General features: G+C 41.2%; 1 protein-coding gene across 3 annotated transcripts in view; it reads right to left on the bottom strand.

Moving 5' to 3' along the window:
• Window positions 1-19,324, bottom strand: part of LOC143280990 (nephrocystin-1-like) — a 70,284-nt gene that overhangs the window by 18,850 nt on the left and 32,110 nt on the right. For all 3 annotated transcript variants that reach the window (XM_076585843.1, XM_076585842.1, XM_076585841.1), the window contains 9 exons: window positions 18,827-18,902; window positions 17,701-17,753; window positions 16,873-16,947; window positions 14,483-14,555; window positions 13,934-13,971; window positions 12,933-13,015; window positions 11,721-11,797; window positions 6,384-6,483; window positions 1,821-1,933 (listed from right to left, as the gene is read on the bottom strand). In XM_076585843.1, coding sequence (XP_076441958.1) covers window positions 1,821-1,933; window positions 6,384-6,483; window positions 11,721-11,797; window positions 12,933-13,015; window positions 13,934-13,971; window positions 14,483-14,555; window positions 16,873-16,947; window positions 17,701-17,753; window positions 18,827-18,902 — 688 coding nt within the window. The remainder of the gene's footprint in view (window positions 1-1,820; window positions 1,934-6,383; window positions 6,484-11,720; window positions 11,798-12,932; window positions 13,016-13,933; window positions 13,972-14,482; window positions 14,556-16,872; window positions 16,948-17,700; window positions 17,754-18,826; window positions 18,903-19,324) is intronic.

The following is a 19,324-nucleotide window of genomic DNA, read 5'->3' on the forward strand; positions in this document are numbered from 1 at the left end:
GTGAATTCATACCCACTGTCTGTAGGGCTCAGCATCACTGAATTCATACCCACTGTCTGTAGGGCTCAGCATCACTGAATTCATACCCACTGTCTGTAGGGCTCAGCATCACTGAATTCATACCCACTGTGTCTAGGGCTCAGCATCACTGAATTCATACCCACTGTCTGTAGGGCTCAGTGTCATCGAATTCATATCCACTGTGTCTAGGGCTCAGCATCACTGAATTCATATCCACTGTGTCTAGGGATCAGCATCAGTAAATTCATATCCACTGTGTCTAGGGCTCAGCATTGGAGAATTCATATCCACTGTGTCTAGGGCTCAACATCACTGAATTCACATCCACTGTGTGTAGGGCTCAGCATAAGAGAATTCATATCCAGCGTCTAGGGCTCAGTGTCATCGAATTCATATCAACTGTGTCCTGGGCTCAGCATCAGTGAATTCACATCCACTGTGTCTAGGGCTCAGCATCAGTGAATTCATATCCACTGTATATAGGGGTCAGCATCAGTGAATTCATATCCACTGTGTGTAGGGCTCAGCATTATCGAATTCATATCCAGTGTCTAGGGCTCAGTGTCATCGAATTCATATCCGCTGTGTCCAGGGCTCAGCATCAGTGAATTCACATCCACTGTGTCTAGGGCTCAGCATCACTGAATTCATATCCACTGTGTCTAGGGCTCAGCATCAGAAAACAGGGCCCAGTCCTCTCCTCACATCGCTTCAACCTTCCCCAAACCAAAAATCAGGTATCCATTCACACTGGAGTGAGGAAAATCAGAGCAGAGTTCCTTTCCCCAAGGACGCAACACCACAGCAAAACAGGGGCCTCAAACAGTGACCACTGACGATCACTGAGACGTAAGTCCAGCTACACGCCAGTTCGTCCATGATGCCTCTGAGCAGGTTACAGAAACAGAAACAAAAACAAACATACCACACTAAAGCATCACCCATAGAATTTGGCATACCACTGCTTGAACAGGGAAGGGGGTGAAAGTGGTCACAGATATAAAAACCCTGCTAAAAAAAAAATGTATCAAAAAAAAAAGGACCCCCAAAACCAGAACCCCAGCACATGAAAAAGGACTGCGCTAACTAAACTTGTGCCAGCTAAGCACGTTGGGTTATGCTGCTGGTCAGGCATCTGCTTGGCAGATGTGGTGTAGCGTATATGGATTTGTCCGAACGCAGTGACGCCACCTTGAGCTACTGAAACTGAAACTGAAACTGTGCCAGTGCTGCTCCTGACAGAGACTGAAACTGAGATGATTTATTCATTTAAAGCCAAAGTCACATATGAATTGAAGGGTGATAACACAATATGCAGATGTCATCATAACTATCAGTGAACATTCAACACTTTCAAAATTAACTAAAGAAATTATGACAGTACCACTTCTCTTAACTTAATATCTCTACATAATAACTACAATGTGAGATTACAAATGACACCATTATTGATGATGCCATCAATAAACAGAATCTAAACAAACATGGACATTCATGTTATTTCTTTGGAATATATTTTACGTGTAAAACTATGCAACGCAGGGCACTTCAAAACAAAATGAACTTCACCTTCTTTTGACTCCTTGCACAAAGGGCACAGCTTCTCTGTAAGCTCATAATTTTTTATAGTGGTACCTGTGCACACTGATATCGGGAACGTCAAATCTAAATCTTGTCAATAAAAATCGTAGATGTCTTTCCATATTAAGCACAAGATAATTCCTAACTAAATGTGTAGAGTATGACTGTTCCTGACAGACAGAGAGAACCCAGCCAGAGAACCCCAAAGAAAGACTGACCTGTGGAGTCCAGGTCAAGGCGATCCCGCAGCAAGACGTCGGCCAGAACCTGCCGGTAGTAGCTGTAGAAGGGCAGCACAGCCGTGTTGCCTATCAGGGGGTCGGGAAGCACGCTGATTCACACAAAAAAATAGGGATTAAAAAACAAATATATATCCACTGTATCTAGGGCTCAGCATCACTGAATTCATATCCACTGTGTCTAGGGCTCAGCACCGAGGCTTCTTCAAATGTAAGGCACCTCGCTGTGACACCTGCAGTCATGGCCACTTCACAGACCATGTCATTTCTCCTTGGGACGGAAGACGCTGGCAGATCAACCAACACCTCTCCTGCACCACGCCAAACTTGGTCTATCTATTGACCTGTAGACTTCACCCGGAGGCACAATATGTGGGATGCTCCTACAATCTTAAGAAAAGATGGGCAAACCACAAAAGCGACTGCAAACTGAGGAAAGGCACCAAGTGTTCGGTCGCTGCCCATGTTTCTTCCACCCCTCACCCTTCTGACGACAACCTCAGCTATTTACAGGTGACAGTGTTGGAGCAGGTCAACAAAGTGGAGGAGCTGAAAAGAAGAGAACTGTTCTGGATATGTAACCTTGGGACAGTTTTTGTTGGACTGAACTTGAGAAGTGACATCCATGGGTTTTCATTGTGAACTCTACTTCGTGGAGTTACCAGTCTGGTTTGTTGTGGTGGTGGTTACACACGATCACTGAGATACAGAGAGAGAGAGGGAGAATGAGAGTGAGAAAGTGTGATATGTACATATACAACTGAAGGAATATTCAGAACATGATATCTTTACATAGTAGACGACATCATGTAAGGTCAGAAAGATGACATAAAAAATAGCATTATGTTATCTGTTATAAGTGTAGTCTGTGACCAAGCTGGCGGGTGGCAGCGAAAATTTAGATTTTAATTTTTTTTGTTTAACAAAATAGGTGTTGGTTTTCAACTTTGTTATATATATATATATATATATATAGAGAGAGAGAGAGAGAGAGAGAGAGAGAGAGAGAGAGAGAGATACATACACTCCCTGTTTGGTTCAATACACTATTCCATGTCACACTAGAAGGGCAGCACAGCCCTGTTGCCTATCATGGGTTCAGGAAGCACGCTGACTCATGCAAAACAAGAGAGGCAAGGCCTTCAAGACTCATTTGTGATACACTTTAAAAAAAATCCAAGCTTTTTATGTATTGAGTATAATTTCAAAATGTAATGTTTAAGATGAGAAAGATCAGTTTAAAGCAAATTAAGTCCCCTAGCATTAATTACAGAGTAATTTCCCTTTTTTACTATCTGCACCAAAACATTTGCAAAACAAATAAAAATTCCATGCTTAGCAAAAGAAGTTCCCGTTTGAACAAAAAATGATAATAATGACTCCTCTTGTTGTTGGGTCAGAATATCAGATCAAAGTGCCAAGTTTAGAGAATACAAAAAATATAAATATAACAGTAAATGCAGTTTGCATATAATTAGGCTTCTTTTTTATTTTTTTGCAATATTGTTTTAAACAAGATGACTGGAAAGAACTGAATTTTTCCTATTTTTATGCCAAATTTGGTGTTAACTGACAAGGTATTTGCAGAGAAAATGTCAATGTTAAAGTTTACCACGGACACACAGACACACACACACAGACAGCCGAACACCGGGTTAAAACATAGACTCACTTTGTTTACACAAGTGAGTCAAAAATGGGGATTAAAAAACATATATATCATACTCCCTGTCTGCTTCAATACACTGTTCCATGTCGCACTGGTTAAATACACTGTTCCATGTCGCACTGGTTAAATACACCGATTAAATAAACTGTTCCGTGTCGCACTGGTTAAATACACTGTTCCATGTCGCACTGTTTAAATACGTTCCATGTCGCACTGGTTAAATACACTGTTCCGTGTCGCACTGGTTACACTGTTCCATGTTGCACTGGTTACACTGTTCCATGTCACACTGTTTAAATACACTGTTTCATGTCACACTGTTTACACTGTTCCATGTCGCACTGGTTACACTGTTCCATGTCACACTGTTTAAATACACTGTTCCATGTCACACTGGTTACACTGTTCCATGTCGCACTGGTTACACTGTTCCATGTCACACTGGTTAAATACACTGTTCCGTGTCGCACTGGTTACACTGTTCCATGTTGCACTGGTTACACTGTTCCATGTCACACTGGTTAAATACACTGTTCCATGTCACACTGGTTAAATACACTGTTCCATGTCACACTGGTTAAATACACTGTTCCATGTCGCACTGTTTAAATACACTGTTCCATGTCACACTGGTTAAATACACTGTTCCATGTCACACCGTTTAAATACACTGTTCCATGTCAGACTGGTTAAACACACTGGTTAAATGCACTGCTCCATGTCCACTGGTTTCAAATGTTGGTTTACCAATAAAGTGATACGTCTACTTTGTTCCAGTCTGACACGGTACAGTATATCACACCAAATTCTGTTACATTTTCTGACAATTAATCATGCGCAGCACACGTTATGGATAAAGACAACAGCAGTGCATGAATGAATATTTGACACTAAACTTCTTCTTCTTCTTCTGCGTTCACTCGTATGCACACGAGTGGGCTTTTACGTGTATGACCGTTTTTACCCCGCCATGTAGGCAGCCATACTCCGTTTTCGGGGGTGTGCATGCTGGGTATGTTCTTGTTTCCATAACCCACCGAACGCTGACATGGATTACAGGATCTTTAACGTGCGTATTTGATCTTCTGCTTGCATATACACACGAAGGGGGTTCAGGCACTAGCAGGTCTGCACATATGTTGACCTGGGAGATCGTAAAAATCTCCACCCTTTACCCACCAGGCGCCGTCACCGTGATTCGAACCCGGGACCCTCAGATTGACAGTCCAACGCTTTAACCACTCGGCTATTGTGCCCGTCGACACTAAACAAAACACTGGGAAGAGAGAAAGGAGGGGTGAAGGTGATGGTGGAGGTTGAGAATGGTGGGAGGTGGGGGCGGGGGGAGGGGACACATACATGGAGAAAGAAATGGACAGAGAAAGAGAGACAGAGACAGACAGACAGACAGACGGACAGACAGATAGACAGGGAGCACTGGAGGTCAGAACCAGTGGGGAAGAGAGACAGAGACAGAGAGAGAGAGAGTGAGACAGATAGACAGACAGAGAGACAGAGAGAGACAAAGACAGAGACGAGAGAGAGGGGGGAAGTGAGAGAGAGAGAGTGAGAGGGGAAGAGAGAGACAGAGACAGAGAGAGAGGGGAAGAGAGAGAGCGAGAGGGGAAGTGAGAGAGAGAGAGAGGAAGAGAGAGAGTGAGAGGGGAAGAAAGAGAGAGAAAGAGAGAGACAGCAAGAGAGTGAGAGGGGAAGAGAGAGAGAGTGAGAGAGTGAGAGGGGAAGAGAGAGAGAGAAAGAGAGGGGAAGAGAGAGAGAGGGGGCGGGAGGGGAAGAGAGAGAAAGAGAGAGACAGCGAGAGAGTGAGAGGGGAAGAGAGAGAGTGAGAGGGGAGAGAGAGAGAGAAAGAGACTGAGAGAGTGAGAGGGGAAGAGAGAGAGAGTGAGAGGCGGAGAGAGAGTGAGAGAGAGAGAGTGAGAGGGGAAGATAGAGAGAGAGGGAGAGACAGAGAGAGTGAGAGGCGAAGTGAGAGAGACAGAGACAGAAAGAGTGAGAGGGGAAGAGAGAGAGAGAGAGAGAGACATAGTGAGATGGGAAGAGAGAGACAGAGACAGAGAGAGGGAGAGGGAGGGAGAGAGAGAGAAAGAATGAATGAATCTTTATTTTCCAAAGGTGGAGATATATTCGCACAATGGCCAACTCACATAACTGCTGTTGTTTCAAGAGACACACTTGCATACATACATACATACATACATACATAAACATACATATACATAAGAGAAAGAGGGTGAGAGGGAAAGAGAGCGAGTGAGGGAGAGAATGAGAGGGAAAGAGAGATAGTGAATAAAAGGAAAGAGAGAGAGAGAACGAGAGGGAAAGGGAGAAACAGAAACAGACAGAGATGGATGATGTATCAGGAATGCATGTATGTGTACAGATGGACAGACAGAAAGTGAAAGACAAGGAGCATGTAGGCAGACCAACAGCAGAGACACACACAGAGACGATGTAGGAAGTTGACGGGCGCAATAGCCGTGTGGTTAAAGCGTTGGACTGTCAATCTGAGGGTCCCGGGTTCGAATCACGGTGACGGCACCTGGTGGATAAAGGGTGGAGATTTTTATGATCTCCCAGGTCAACATATGTTCAGACCTGCTAGTGCCTGAACCCCCTTCGTGTGTATATGCAAGCAGAAGATCAAATACGCACGTTAAAGATCCTGTAAACCATGTCAGCGTTCGGTGGGTTATGGAAACAAGAACATACCCAGCATGCACACCCCCTAAAACGGAGTATGGCTGCCTACATGGCGGGGTAAAAACGGTCATACACGTAAAAGCCCACTCGTGTGCATACGAGTGAACGCAGAAGAAGAAGATGTATGAAGTTGCAGGAAGCAGACGACTACTCACTCCATCTGATCTTTGTACTCTTTCTTGGGCACTGCCAGACGCACCACCAGGCGGGGCTGCTTGTTCCCTGACATGAGCGACACCAGAGCATTGGAGCTGACTGCACACACACACACACACATGCACACATACACACACACACATACGCACACACACACACACATGCATACATGAGCATTCACACACACACACACACACACACACACACACACACACACACACACACAGTGATTACAGACATTGCTCTTGGAACCTCATGTATCATACGACCTTTACCCTGCAGCTGGAAGGATGGGGAAAGTGAAGAGAGCTTACAGAGACAGCCACCTCTGGTGCCATTCCAGACAATGAACAAATTTACAACAGCAAAAAAGAAAATGAACAGACAATCAAAGCCAATTCAAAACTACATTTCCTTAGAAATATGTAATAATAAATATATCCATAATAATATGTGCAAAAATATATCAAATTTTGTATTTACTTTTCACATAAAAAGCACACTGCACAAAAGTAATCAAGGTGTTAAATAAATAAGATAAAAATAAATAAATAAATAAATAAACGAAAACAAAGGTAACAAAAAAGGTTTCTCACTGATGTTCACTCACATACACAAGTCTGTTTCTGGTACTTTTAAATTCTTAACATTCACAAACAAAATTCTTAACATTCACAAACAAATGTAGACAATAATGAAAACGATAAAAATCATTGAATATTTTGTAGAAGAAAACACTAATACATAAAATCTACAAGCGTATCAACTGTGCTCTCTGATACATGCACAGCTGAAATGTCCCAACGTTATTTGTCTTCATATTGCTGATACTCAAATACACCCTAAAAGCTCACCATTTTTTTTTTATAACCATGCATTTCTAGTGGTGGCATGAGGAAAAAACGAGATATGAATGGGGAAGGAGGTTTATCTGTCAAATAACACTGTTGAATAAAGCAGAAACCCACAGGGTGTTGTAATAATAATAATAATAATGGATACTTATATAGTACACTATCCAGAAATCTGCTCTAGGTGCTTTACAAAAACGCTTTTGTTAACATAAAACATTACATTGTAAATTGTAATGTTAATGCAGAAAGACAATGATAACGATTTATTGTCATTATTCTTTATTTTTTCTCCTCTGTTCGCTAAATTCACAACAAGACTAATTATTCTGGGGAGAAACAGAAAAAGAAAAAGAAAAAAAAGAACAGGTGAATGAAAAGAAGACAAACAATAAGCGGGATGGACAAACCAGAACAGAGAAAGAATTAAGACACGGAAGAAGAGAGAAAGGTGGACAGACGGGCATGCAGACCGAGATGGAAAAAAGAAAGTGGATCCGCCTTACACAGAGTAGAAGGAACGATGGACAGAGAAACTGAATGACAAAAACCGGAGTAAGGCATCAGTAAACACTGACCACTGGACATCTTATCCACCAGGTCACCTAGAAGGACGGTCTGTCCTGTTCTATTTATCTCGTTAAGACATACTCTTTGCAGGACGTCTGTTATACCAAGTCAAGTGAGGTGACAGCTGAGCTGGTTCTAAAAGAATGTTGTTTTGTTTCTTCAAATTGATAATGACATCCTGTCTGTGTGTGGATATGGCCAATTTATAATTCATAATATAAGGACATTTAGCTTATATGACATCCATCAAGTTACCTGAGGTGATGCCCAATCTATTTGAGTAGAAGTGATTATTTCCTACCAGGTCATCTAAAATAGAAAATAGCATCCAACCTATGAAGACAATCCTGTTTACATGACAATCTGCTGTAGTAATGTAATGTAAATGATCATTAGTAATGCAGTTTTCAACTGTCTTGTGTGAATAATGTCTCATCTATCAAGTCTGATCACATTTACGAATAAACTTTTCTTTTTACAGCCCTATGACCATATTCACAATAGTTTACAGCCCAGTTGCACACAAAGGTTGCATCCAAGTCTCTGAGAACTAGACCCCACACATCACTCAAAGATGCCCCAAAACAAACAAACAAAAAACACACAACCAAGCAAACACCTCTAGACAAGCACAAGTCCTTCTCTGAATCAGAGTATCACACAGAACCAGCACCACCTCACAGAAGAAAAGCTGGAAGATGACAAGTCACCATACCTTATACATACGACACTACTTTTCTCAACAGTCATAAGCAAACAAGCACACAAAAATATAACATACAAAGTGACCAAAAGCAACTGGAAACAAGAGACATTCTTAAACAGGAAGGTTTCCATATTCAGACAAATATAAGAAAAGAGACAAACCTTCCACAGAGACTCATCAGGAGCCTGGTATCTTTTTTCTGAAGTTATCTTTACTTTCAACAATTCTTCTACAACTATATGTGTTAAAACCTACACAACTTTTGAGGGTAAGTGGTCCTATGATTAATTTTTTTTTTTCTTTTTCTTTTTAGGATTCATTATAATGAGTCATGACAGAAAGCAGCTTTCAAAATATCCAACACAGTATATATGTCTTACAAAATGAGTAAAAGATTAAACTTGCATGCATGTACTGCTTTGTTACTTGAAAACGTTACATACCAGTGCACTCATACCAAACAATGTGCTCTGTAAAACAGTCAGGAAATAAAGGAACAACACACAACAATGAAGAAAGTCCTTCCTCCCCCTCCCCCTCACAACTAAATCAACATCACAACAACCCACCATTTTCCTACAGGATTAAAAAAATCATGTGTCCACTGGTCCAGGCCGAGTGGAAAATAGTCTGGTGGTGTGTGAGAAATCTGGGACAACTAATTTTCACATCACATTTCTTTTACTTTCTGTTCACAAGATACTTGACAGGCATGGAAGCTCACGTTTTAAGACTTTCGTCATGCTAGGTCTGTGAATATACGAGTAGACCTGCTGGTCCCCTTAATCCCCTGTCTGTGTCTACTCGAATAAGCATGCAGAGGATGAAATGTGCATGTTACAGATCCTGATATTCACAAATTCATGTCAGTGTTTGGTGGGCTGAAGGAAACATACAAACCCAGCATGCAGCCAGCCCAGAAAGTGGAGCAAGAACAGTCATGTACATAAAATCCCTCTCATGGCTGAGCGGTGGCCCAGTGGCAATGCACCCAACTAGTGAAGTGAGAGTTCACAGGTTCAAGTCCTATATACACACCAGCATCCCCCTCCACTAGACCCTGAGTAGTGGTCTGAGTGGTAGTTATTAGGATGAGACAATAAACCAAGGTCCTGTGTGCAGCATGCACTCAGCAAAAGTAAAAGAAGCCACAGCAACAAAAAAAGATTGAAAAGGTTGTCCTTTGCAAAATTCTGCAGAAAAATCCATTTTGACTGTAATACAAATAAACATGCAGACAGAAAAAAAAAGAAAAAGATATATATACATAAATACATGGGGTGGAGCTGAATTGTGCCAACGCACTCTCTCCGACGAGAACTGCCTGAATTTCACATAGAGAAATCTGTTGCGACGAGAATTAATACAATACAGTACAATAGGCAGCAGTGATCATGGAAGCTGCAGACAAACACAGAAGGAAAAAAAATATTAAAAAACAAAAAAACAAAAAAAAAAAAACAAAAAAGAAAAGAAAAGAGGAGAAAATCGACAATCAACCTCCATAAGAATCTACCATGCCATTTGTGAGTAGGAAAACAGCCTTCCATTCAACGCTATGTTAGTGAGAGAAAGTGCAGTTTGTGGCGGCAGGCTGAAGCAATGCACTCGGCAAGGAACGGATCGTATGCACACACAGTCCACACACACACACACACACACTGTTCACACGGTGCTCAGTACTCACACTGCTGTCAACAACTCACTCTAATCCCTGGGATAGGAACTAGATCTACCCTCAAGCTCATGCAAAAGAAAAAAAATCATAACCAAAAGAATTTCATGAAGCAACATCTATCTTAACCATGCACAAACACAAACACCCATTTATGCACAAGCACACACAAACACACACACATGTATGCATGTGTACACACACACACACACACACACACACACACAAACATGTATGCATGCACACATACACATAGGCACACACAGATCAAAACAAACAACATGAAAGCGTGATGTGAAACTCTTCGCCTTTCTTAGAGGCAGAAAGTAGGTCTCAGACTATGCCTCTTTTGTTGAAGCAGAAAGACAGAGAGGACAGGACAATGATTACAATGCATAAACATAAAGCTGACAGCAAGTTCCTCAGCAAATAATTACACACTCGGGTGAAATGCAAAATGCTGGTGGAAAGATTTTCATGAAAAAGGAAAATTATAATAATAATAATAATACAATTCCCCACCTCCCAACTGAAACATTACCTGGACAACCTGCTACACAATCAACAAAACCACTGTGAACACCCATTTTTGAAGTGATAACCTGACAAAAGCTCTAGACAAACTGGAAACAGACGATCCAACACATTTTTACAATCCTGATAACAAAAAAAGCTCTTAAGCCTGAGAATGGACGATCAACAATGACAATGACAATGCATATCCAACACATTTTCATACACCAGAACTATCAGCAAGAGCTACATGAACATAAACATAGCACCTTGAGAACAGACATCAATAATGACAATGATGACGCAGATCCAACAGTGTTTTCACACTCCTAAACAATCAGATCCAACAGTGTTTTCACACTAGGAAACAATCAGATCCAACAGCGTTTTCACACTAGGAAACAATCAGATCCAACAGCGTTTTTACACTCCTAAACAATCAGATCCAACAGCGTTTTCACACAATCAGATCCAACAGCGTTTTCACACTCCTAAACAATCAGATCCAACAGCGTTTTCACACTCCTAAACAATCAGATCCAACAGCGTTTTCACACAATCAGATCCAACAGCGTTTTCACACTCCTAAACAATCAGATCCAACAGCGTTTTCACACAATCAGATCCAACAGCGTTTTCACAATCAGATCCAACAGTGTTTTCACACTCCTAAACAATCAGATCCAACAGCGTTTTCACACTCCTAAACAATCAGATCCAACAGCGTTTTCACACAATCAGATCCAACAGCGTTTTCACAATCAGATCCAACAGTGTTTTCACACAATCAGATCCAACAGCGTTTTCACACTCCTAAACAATCAGATCCAACAGCGTTTTCACACAATCAGATCCAACAGCGTTTTCACACTCCTAAACAATCAGATCCAACAGCGTTTTCACACTGATAAACAATCAGCAGAAGCTACCTGAACACATTATGGCAGCTTGAGAATGGACGATCAACACAATACAGCATGCAGCACAACACACACAACATGGGTGAAACAAGGCCACTCACTCCTCCTGCTGATCCGGGGGTCCACCTCCACCCCCTTCTCGTAGGGTGTGCCTCCGTTCACGTACAGGTCCATCGACCTGCACACACACACACACACACACACACACACACAAATTCACACACACACACACACATACACACATACCACACACAGGTTGAGTTTATTTACCCACTCATGCACATTTCTATTTGCACCAGCAAACCCAGAGACTGAAGAAAATGTGGCATGTAAGATTTTCTTTTTAATCAAATGTTCACTACTGTAAATCAGGCAGTGGCATATAAAAATACCCCATGGTCTAGGCTTCCTTCCGCAAAACAAGTCATCAAAATCAAATGGGACATGTACCCTCGCCATGTCAATCTTAAGATCAGTTAGTACAATGCAAAGACTAAACACGTCATTATTCTTTCGTTTCTGAAATTGATATTTAAACAGAACAAGAAAGATTTATAACCAAATGTTATTTTGACCTTCACTATATAAACCTGATGATCAGTTTGTACAACGCAAAGGTTAGATGAGCCATGACGGCTTTGCCTCTTGGAAAGGACTGATTTTTTTTTCCCCTATTTTTAAGCCAAATTTGTTGACAGACAAAGGATTTTTTGAGGAAATGAATTAGTTAAAGTTTACCATGGACACACACACACACACACACACACACAGAGAGAAAACAAAAACTCACGGTTATTACATACACTCATGTTGTGTTCACAGGTAACCCAAAATATTACATACTTGATTAGATATAACACATGCACAAAGTATGAGCAAAGGAGGAGGAAGGTGGCAGAATGGTTAAAACACTTATCTGCCAATACTATGTCCATGACAGCCTGGGTTCAAATCCCGGTCTCACCCTTTCTCACAAGTTGGACTGGAAAATAAAACTGAGCATCTAGTCATTCGGATGAGACGATAAACTGAGGTCCCATGAGGAGCACAAACTTGGGCACACTGAAAAAGAACCCATGGCAACAAAAATGTTGTCCTCTGGCTAAAAATTCTGTAGGAGAATTCCACGCAGATGGGTACACAAAAAAATGCACGCGTTCACGAGGCCTGACTAGCACAATGGGCTATGCTGCTGTCATTGCATATGCTTAATGTGTGTGGTGTGGCATACATGGATTTGTCCAAACGTAGTAACGCCTTCTTGAGAAACTGAAAACTGAAACTGGCCAGCGAAGACAAGCACGCGTTCTCACTTGTTCTGAGTGACGGAGCCATTTTCATCCAGCAGCGGCATGTGGGCCCAGCCACAGCTCATCTCCGTCTTCTCCTGGGTGCTCTGGAAGGAACAAAGGAAATACAGAGGAACATACACAGCCATCTACATGATATCAATAAAATGATCAAGCGCACGCGCACACACACACCCACACACACACACAGCCATAATAACGTCTATAGACAGGATGGTTTGCTAAGCTTATCTTTTGTGTGTGTGTGGTGTGGTGTGGTGTGGTGTGTGTGTGTGTGTGTGTGTGTGTGTGTGTAGGCTTGCATGTATGAGTGTGTGAATATAATATGGTAAATGTGCAAGTGTGTGGAAAAGAGTGTGCATGTGTGTGTGTGTGTGTGTTTCTGTGTGTGCGGGTGTGTGTGTGTGTGTGTGGGTGGGTGGGTGGGTGTGGGTGTGTGTGTGCGTGTGTAGACGGGTGGGTGTGAGTGCTTAAATAATCAGAAGTGAATGTTCTGGGTCACATTTTTTAAAGTTGTAAGCAATAAGCCATTACAGTCCCCCTTCTCCCTCTACTGAAAAGAAAAACTTAAGATGTAATTGTTTTCTTTTCTTTTTTTTAACAGTCCTTTAATAGCTACAATGGTGTTCAGGATGACAATCATAAACAGCCACTGAAGCTAGAGAACCACCAGCAGTCTAATCATACCTACAGCATTTCAGCAAGACTGCTTTCCATGTGAGCACTCGGACAACTTTCCCTGATACGTTTCTGGCTGAATATTATTCTGAAGGCTTTTTAAATACAATGTCACAGCGAGATGGCTGATATCCTAAAGACATATATGTGTGCGTGCACACACATATACACACACACACACACACTGAAGCACTTCCGTCTGTGTCACAAGGCAGAGATGTGTGTAATGGTGTTTCACTCCACAGACTGTAACAACCCATGAGAAAAGGTGGACAGACAGGCTGTGGATAATGGACAAATCATGGACAGACACTGGGACACATTACCGTTCTCAGGGTTGTTATACACAGCTCAAACAGGATCCCTGTGGACAGGAAACATGTTGATGCTTCATCATTACTGCCATTATTATTATCATTATTATAATTATCATTATTATTATCATTATTATTATAACCATTATCATTATTATTATCTTTATTATTATCATTATCATTATTATTACTATCATCATTATTATCATCATTATTATCATAGCATTATTATTATCATTTATTAAAGAATAATCTTACAGCGTCTAACTTAAGAGCACTGCATGCTTTACAATAACACTAAAATGACTAAAAGATACTTGTAAGAAAAAACATAAATATAGAACTATGCTAAAAATATCTAAAATATCTACATGATATCAATAAAATGATCAGGCACACACACACAAACACACACACACACACACAAAACACACACACACACAGCATGAATATGCGTACACCTGCACATATGCCTTTACACACACACACACACACACACACACACACACAGACACATGCACACTCAAAAATACACAAACAGCCACACACTCAGTGGCTTACCAATGTTGTCAGAGATGTTGTTAGTGCGTACAAAGATTTCTGCATGAGGGGCCAGCTCCATGATGTCTGTGATCTGTAAAAAGAAATAACATTAATAACAACAACAACAATAACAATACTACTACTAATAATAATAATAACAACAACAATAACAATAGTAATGTTAAGTATAATAATAATAATAGTAACAAAAACAATAACAAGGAGAAGAAAAAGAAGCAGAAGAATACAGTACTTATACGGCACAAACTCCCAACACAAAGGGCTCTAAGCGCCTCCCATGAAACGATACACACACAACAGTGCATTATGGCACACAACAGCACATGCACACACACAAGTGTATGCAGCCCGTGCAGCATCATCTCCCAAATATCAAACAATTTCCAACGCTCTCCACCCCTAACAATTTCTCTTCTTTCTTTGACAGAGCCTTCCAAACCCCCCCCCACTGCCCCCATCCCCCTCCCTAACCGACCCCCCCCCCCCCCCCACACACACACTCCCTGAGCCCCTGACCCTCTACATACACTCTCAGCGTCTTCCATACCCCCTGTTGTACAACTTAAAACTGCACAAAATCGGATCCCCATAAGCACTGGAAGAAGATGCTACAATTCAGTTTCAGTTTCAGTAGCTCAAGGAGGCGTCACTGCGTTCGGACAAATCCATATACGCTACACCACATCTGCCAAGCAGATGCCTGACCAGCAGCATAACCCAACACGCTTAGTCTGGCCTTGAGAGGAAAAAAAAAAGTAAATAAATAATAGATAAATACATTAAAAAAAAAAGAACTACTACTAATAATAACATGGCCTAGAGGTAACACGTCCGCCTAGGAAGCAAGGTTCGAATCACGGCTCAGCCGCCAATATTTTCTCCTCCTCCACTAGACCTTGAGTGGTGGTCTGGACGCTAGTCATTCGGATGAGATGATAAATCGAGGTGCCATGTGCAGCATGCACTTAACGCATGTAAAAGAACCCACGGTAACAAAAAGGTTGTTCCTGGCAAAATTCTATAGAAAAATCCACTTCGATAGGAAAAACAAATAAAACTGCACGCAGGAAAAAATACAAAAAAAATGGGTGGCGCTGTAGTATAGCGACGCGCTCTCCCTGGGGAGAGCAGCCTGAATTTCACACAGAGAAATCTGTTGTGATAAAAAGAAATACAAATACAAATATGTATAAGGCGCAGATGCAACAAATATGAAAGAAGTGATTTCATCAGACAAAAACAATTCAGCAGCATCAGACATGGAGAGCAAGAGAATTCCCCAGCAAAAGAAATCAAGACAGCAGGCATGGACGTGGAGCGGTGGCTACGTGGTAACGCATGCGCCTAGGAAGCGAGAGAATCTGAGCGCATGGGACTGAATCTCGTGCTCGCCAGCATTTTCTCCCCTTCCACTAGAGCTTCAGCGGTGGTCTGGGGTGCTAGTCATTCAGACGAGACGATAAACCAAAGTCCCATGTGCACGAAAAAAAGAAACCACTGCAACAAAAGTGTTGTCACTGGACAATTTTCTGTAGAAAAATCAATTTGATAGGCAATAAAAAATTTAAAAAACACTTGCGGGCAGAAAAAAAAGGAAAGACCAAAAAAAAAAGAAAAAAAAAAAAGGAAAAAAAAAAAGTATGGTGCAGCACTTTAGCAATGCACTCTCCTTGGGACAAGCAGCCCCGAATTTCACACAGTATCAGTATCAGTAGCTCAAGGAGGCGGCACTGCGTTCGGACAAATCCATATACACTACACCACACCTGCCAAGTAAGCAGATGCCTGACCAGCAGCATAACCCAACGCGCTTAGTCCGGCCTTGAAAAAAAAAAGAAAAAAAGAAAAGAAAAAAGAAGAAGAGGAAAATGAATATCTACAAAGTATATAACCCCCCCAAAAAAGAAAAAGAAAATATCATAATAATAATAATAATAACATTAATAAATAAAAATAAAATAAAACGACAATAATAATAAAAATAAATAAACAAATAAGCAAATAAATGTTAAAACTTACAGCCTACACACACACACACACACATACACACACATACACTCACGTGCATAGAGCTCTCCTGACACATGTACATTTACACACTTGCACACGCATACATGCACACAAACACACAGACATACACACATGCTCGCGCGCGCGCACACACACACACACACAAACACAGGCTGCCACTGATTGGCCGCAAGAGGGGTGGGAAAAGATCTCTGATGCCAGAGAAATCTGTTGTGACAAATGATAAAAATAATAATAATATTACTAACGATGACAATAGAAATACAAGCAAAAGACAAAAAGCGCTTCCTGGTTACAACAGTGAACACTGGAGAAAGCTGTCAGAGGCGTTCCCACCACCCCGCCCCCCTCCCTACCTTAGTGGTGAAGGACCAGCTGTGCTGACTCTTGTCCACTGAAGACACTTTGACGCAGTGAATGTTGCTGAGAATCTGCCACACAGTCGTCCACATCCAGTTTTATCGCATGTACTTTTTTTTTTTTCCCCCAAAGTCATACACAATGTTTGTGTCATCTTGTGTGTGTGTGTGCGAGAGTGAGTGAGTGAGTGTGTGTCTGTGTGTCTGTGTGTATTGCTGTTATATAATATCCTCCATGCCCCAAAAGGGGTGAAAGGATTACATATTCTTGATTCGTGTGTGTGTGTGTGTGTGTGACTAATATGTCAAAATAACAAAACATTTTTTTTTTAAACTGTTTTGGGGAAAAAATATAAAAACAAAGTGCAAACCAAACAATGCAATTAAATGTTCAAGTACTGAATCCCTAAACGAATCAGTTTGAAGTACATAATAAAAATAATACAAAAATCGTAGGTTTTTTTCTCCTGACAAACATGGTTTTCACACACACACAAAATTATAACTAAAGTATCATCACACACTGTATCAACAAAGAAAATTTTCCATGAAATATTTGGATGACTCACTCTTCTCCTACCATACCCTCATCCTCTTCTCTTAATGCTTCTTTTTTTTCTCTTGGTATATGTACTTTTTTTTCCATTTAAGCTGGATGTTTCTATGAGAACAGTCAAATAAATAAAACTGTAACTGTTGGGGTTTTATCGGGTTTTTTTTTTATAGTGCAAGGCTCTTTTCTTTTTGTTTGTAGGTGGCAGAAACCACAAAAGAACCTATAAGCTTTCATGAGCAAATAATACCAGTCATTTTTCTCAAACGTACCGTGTTGCCATCGAACAGGCAAACTCGCACTGTGCGGTCCAAAACCTCCACCCCTGCAGACGTGAAAGCGAGCAAACCAAATAAGTCAACACACACACACACACCAGACACACTGACATGAACTATGTGAAGATTGCATGAGACTGCACAACAACATTATGCATTCTTTGATCAATTCTTGGAAAGTAAATACAACCCAGGAAACCAAAGAAAACAAGTTAGGAATGTGTTTTGATAATTTTCAGGAAAGCTGCATTTCTAGGTGTTAAAATAAGATATGAGTATTTCTTACTTCCATGTGTTTATTGCAGGTAAGAAAGGCAGTTCTGCTGAAAAACTGCACTGCTCTAGTTTGCTTCATTTGACTGTTCTGAACCATTGTTAAAGAAGCAATGCGCTGAAAAACCTTGCAGGCATTTTGTTTGGTATTGCAAAGTGAAAATTTAATTTTGTTATGCGTGTGTGTGTGTGTATGTGTGTGCATGCAAATGTGTAGGAGTGTGGGTGTGTGTGTATGTGTGTTTGTTTAAGTGTGTGTGTGTGTGCCACCTTGACAGTCAGCTAGGCCATAAACAACTTCACTTGATTTTGAAGTGTGTGTGTGTGTGTGTGTGTGTGCATGCGTGTATACACAAGCATGCATGTGTATGTATGTATGCATGTATGTATGTATGTACACGCATGCATGTCTATGTACTATGCATACATGTATATACATATGCTTCTTCTTCTTCTTCTGCGTTCGTGGACTGCAACTCCCATGTTCACTTGTATATATGCAAGTGGGCTTTTGCGTGTATGACCGTTTTTAACCCGCCATGTTGGAAGCCATACTCTGCTTTCAGGGCAGGGGTGTCCATGCTGGGTATGTTCTTGTTTCCATAACCCACCAAATGCTGACATGGATTACAGGATCTTTAACTGTGCATATTTGAGCTTCTGCTTGCGGATACACACAAAGGGGGTTCAAACACTAGCAGGTCTGCACATATGTTGACCTGGGAGATTGGAAAAATCTCCACCCAGGGGCCATCACCATGATTCGAACCCGGGACCATAAGACTGAAAGTCCAACACTGTAACCACTCGGCTATTGCGCCCATCACACATACATATGCATTATCACCTGCACTGGGAGGAGGAATCTGCTGACAGGACAGGATGGTCACCACACGCTCCACACGGGTGAAGCGAGATCGGATCTGTGGGGAGAACACAAAACACAACAGCTGTATCACAAACAACAAACACCACCACGCTGTTGATGAAGACGATATGGGTGATAATAATAATAATAATAATAATGGACACTTATATAGCGCACTATCCAGAAATCTGCTGTAGGTGTTTTATAAAAACGTTTTTGTTAACATAAAACATTACATCAATGTTACATATACACACATCAAAATGTGAACACACACACACACACACACACACACACTGCATACATACATTTAAACATACATGTGTATCTAACAGCTACCCTAACACATACACACACACAGGCAGGCACAAACTTACATAAACACACGCACACACAATACACATTCATATACATACATGTAGTTATGTACACATACATATGTATACATACATAGTCAAGCACAGCTAACGCAAAGGA

This window comes from Babylonia areolata, chromosome 4, assembly GCF_041734735.1.
Source record: "Babylonia areolata isolate BAREFJ2019XMU chromosome 4, ASM4173473v1, whole genome shotgun sequence".
NCBI lineage: Eukaryota > Metazoa > Mollusca > Gastropoda > Neogastropoda > Buccinidae > Babylonia > Babylonia areolata.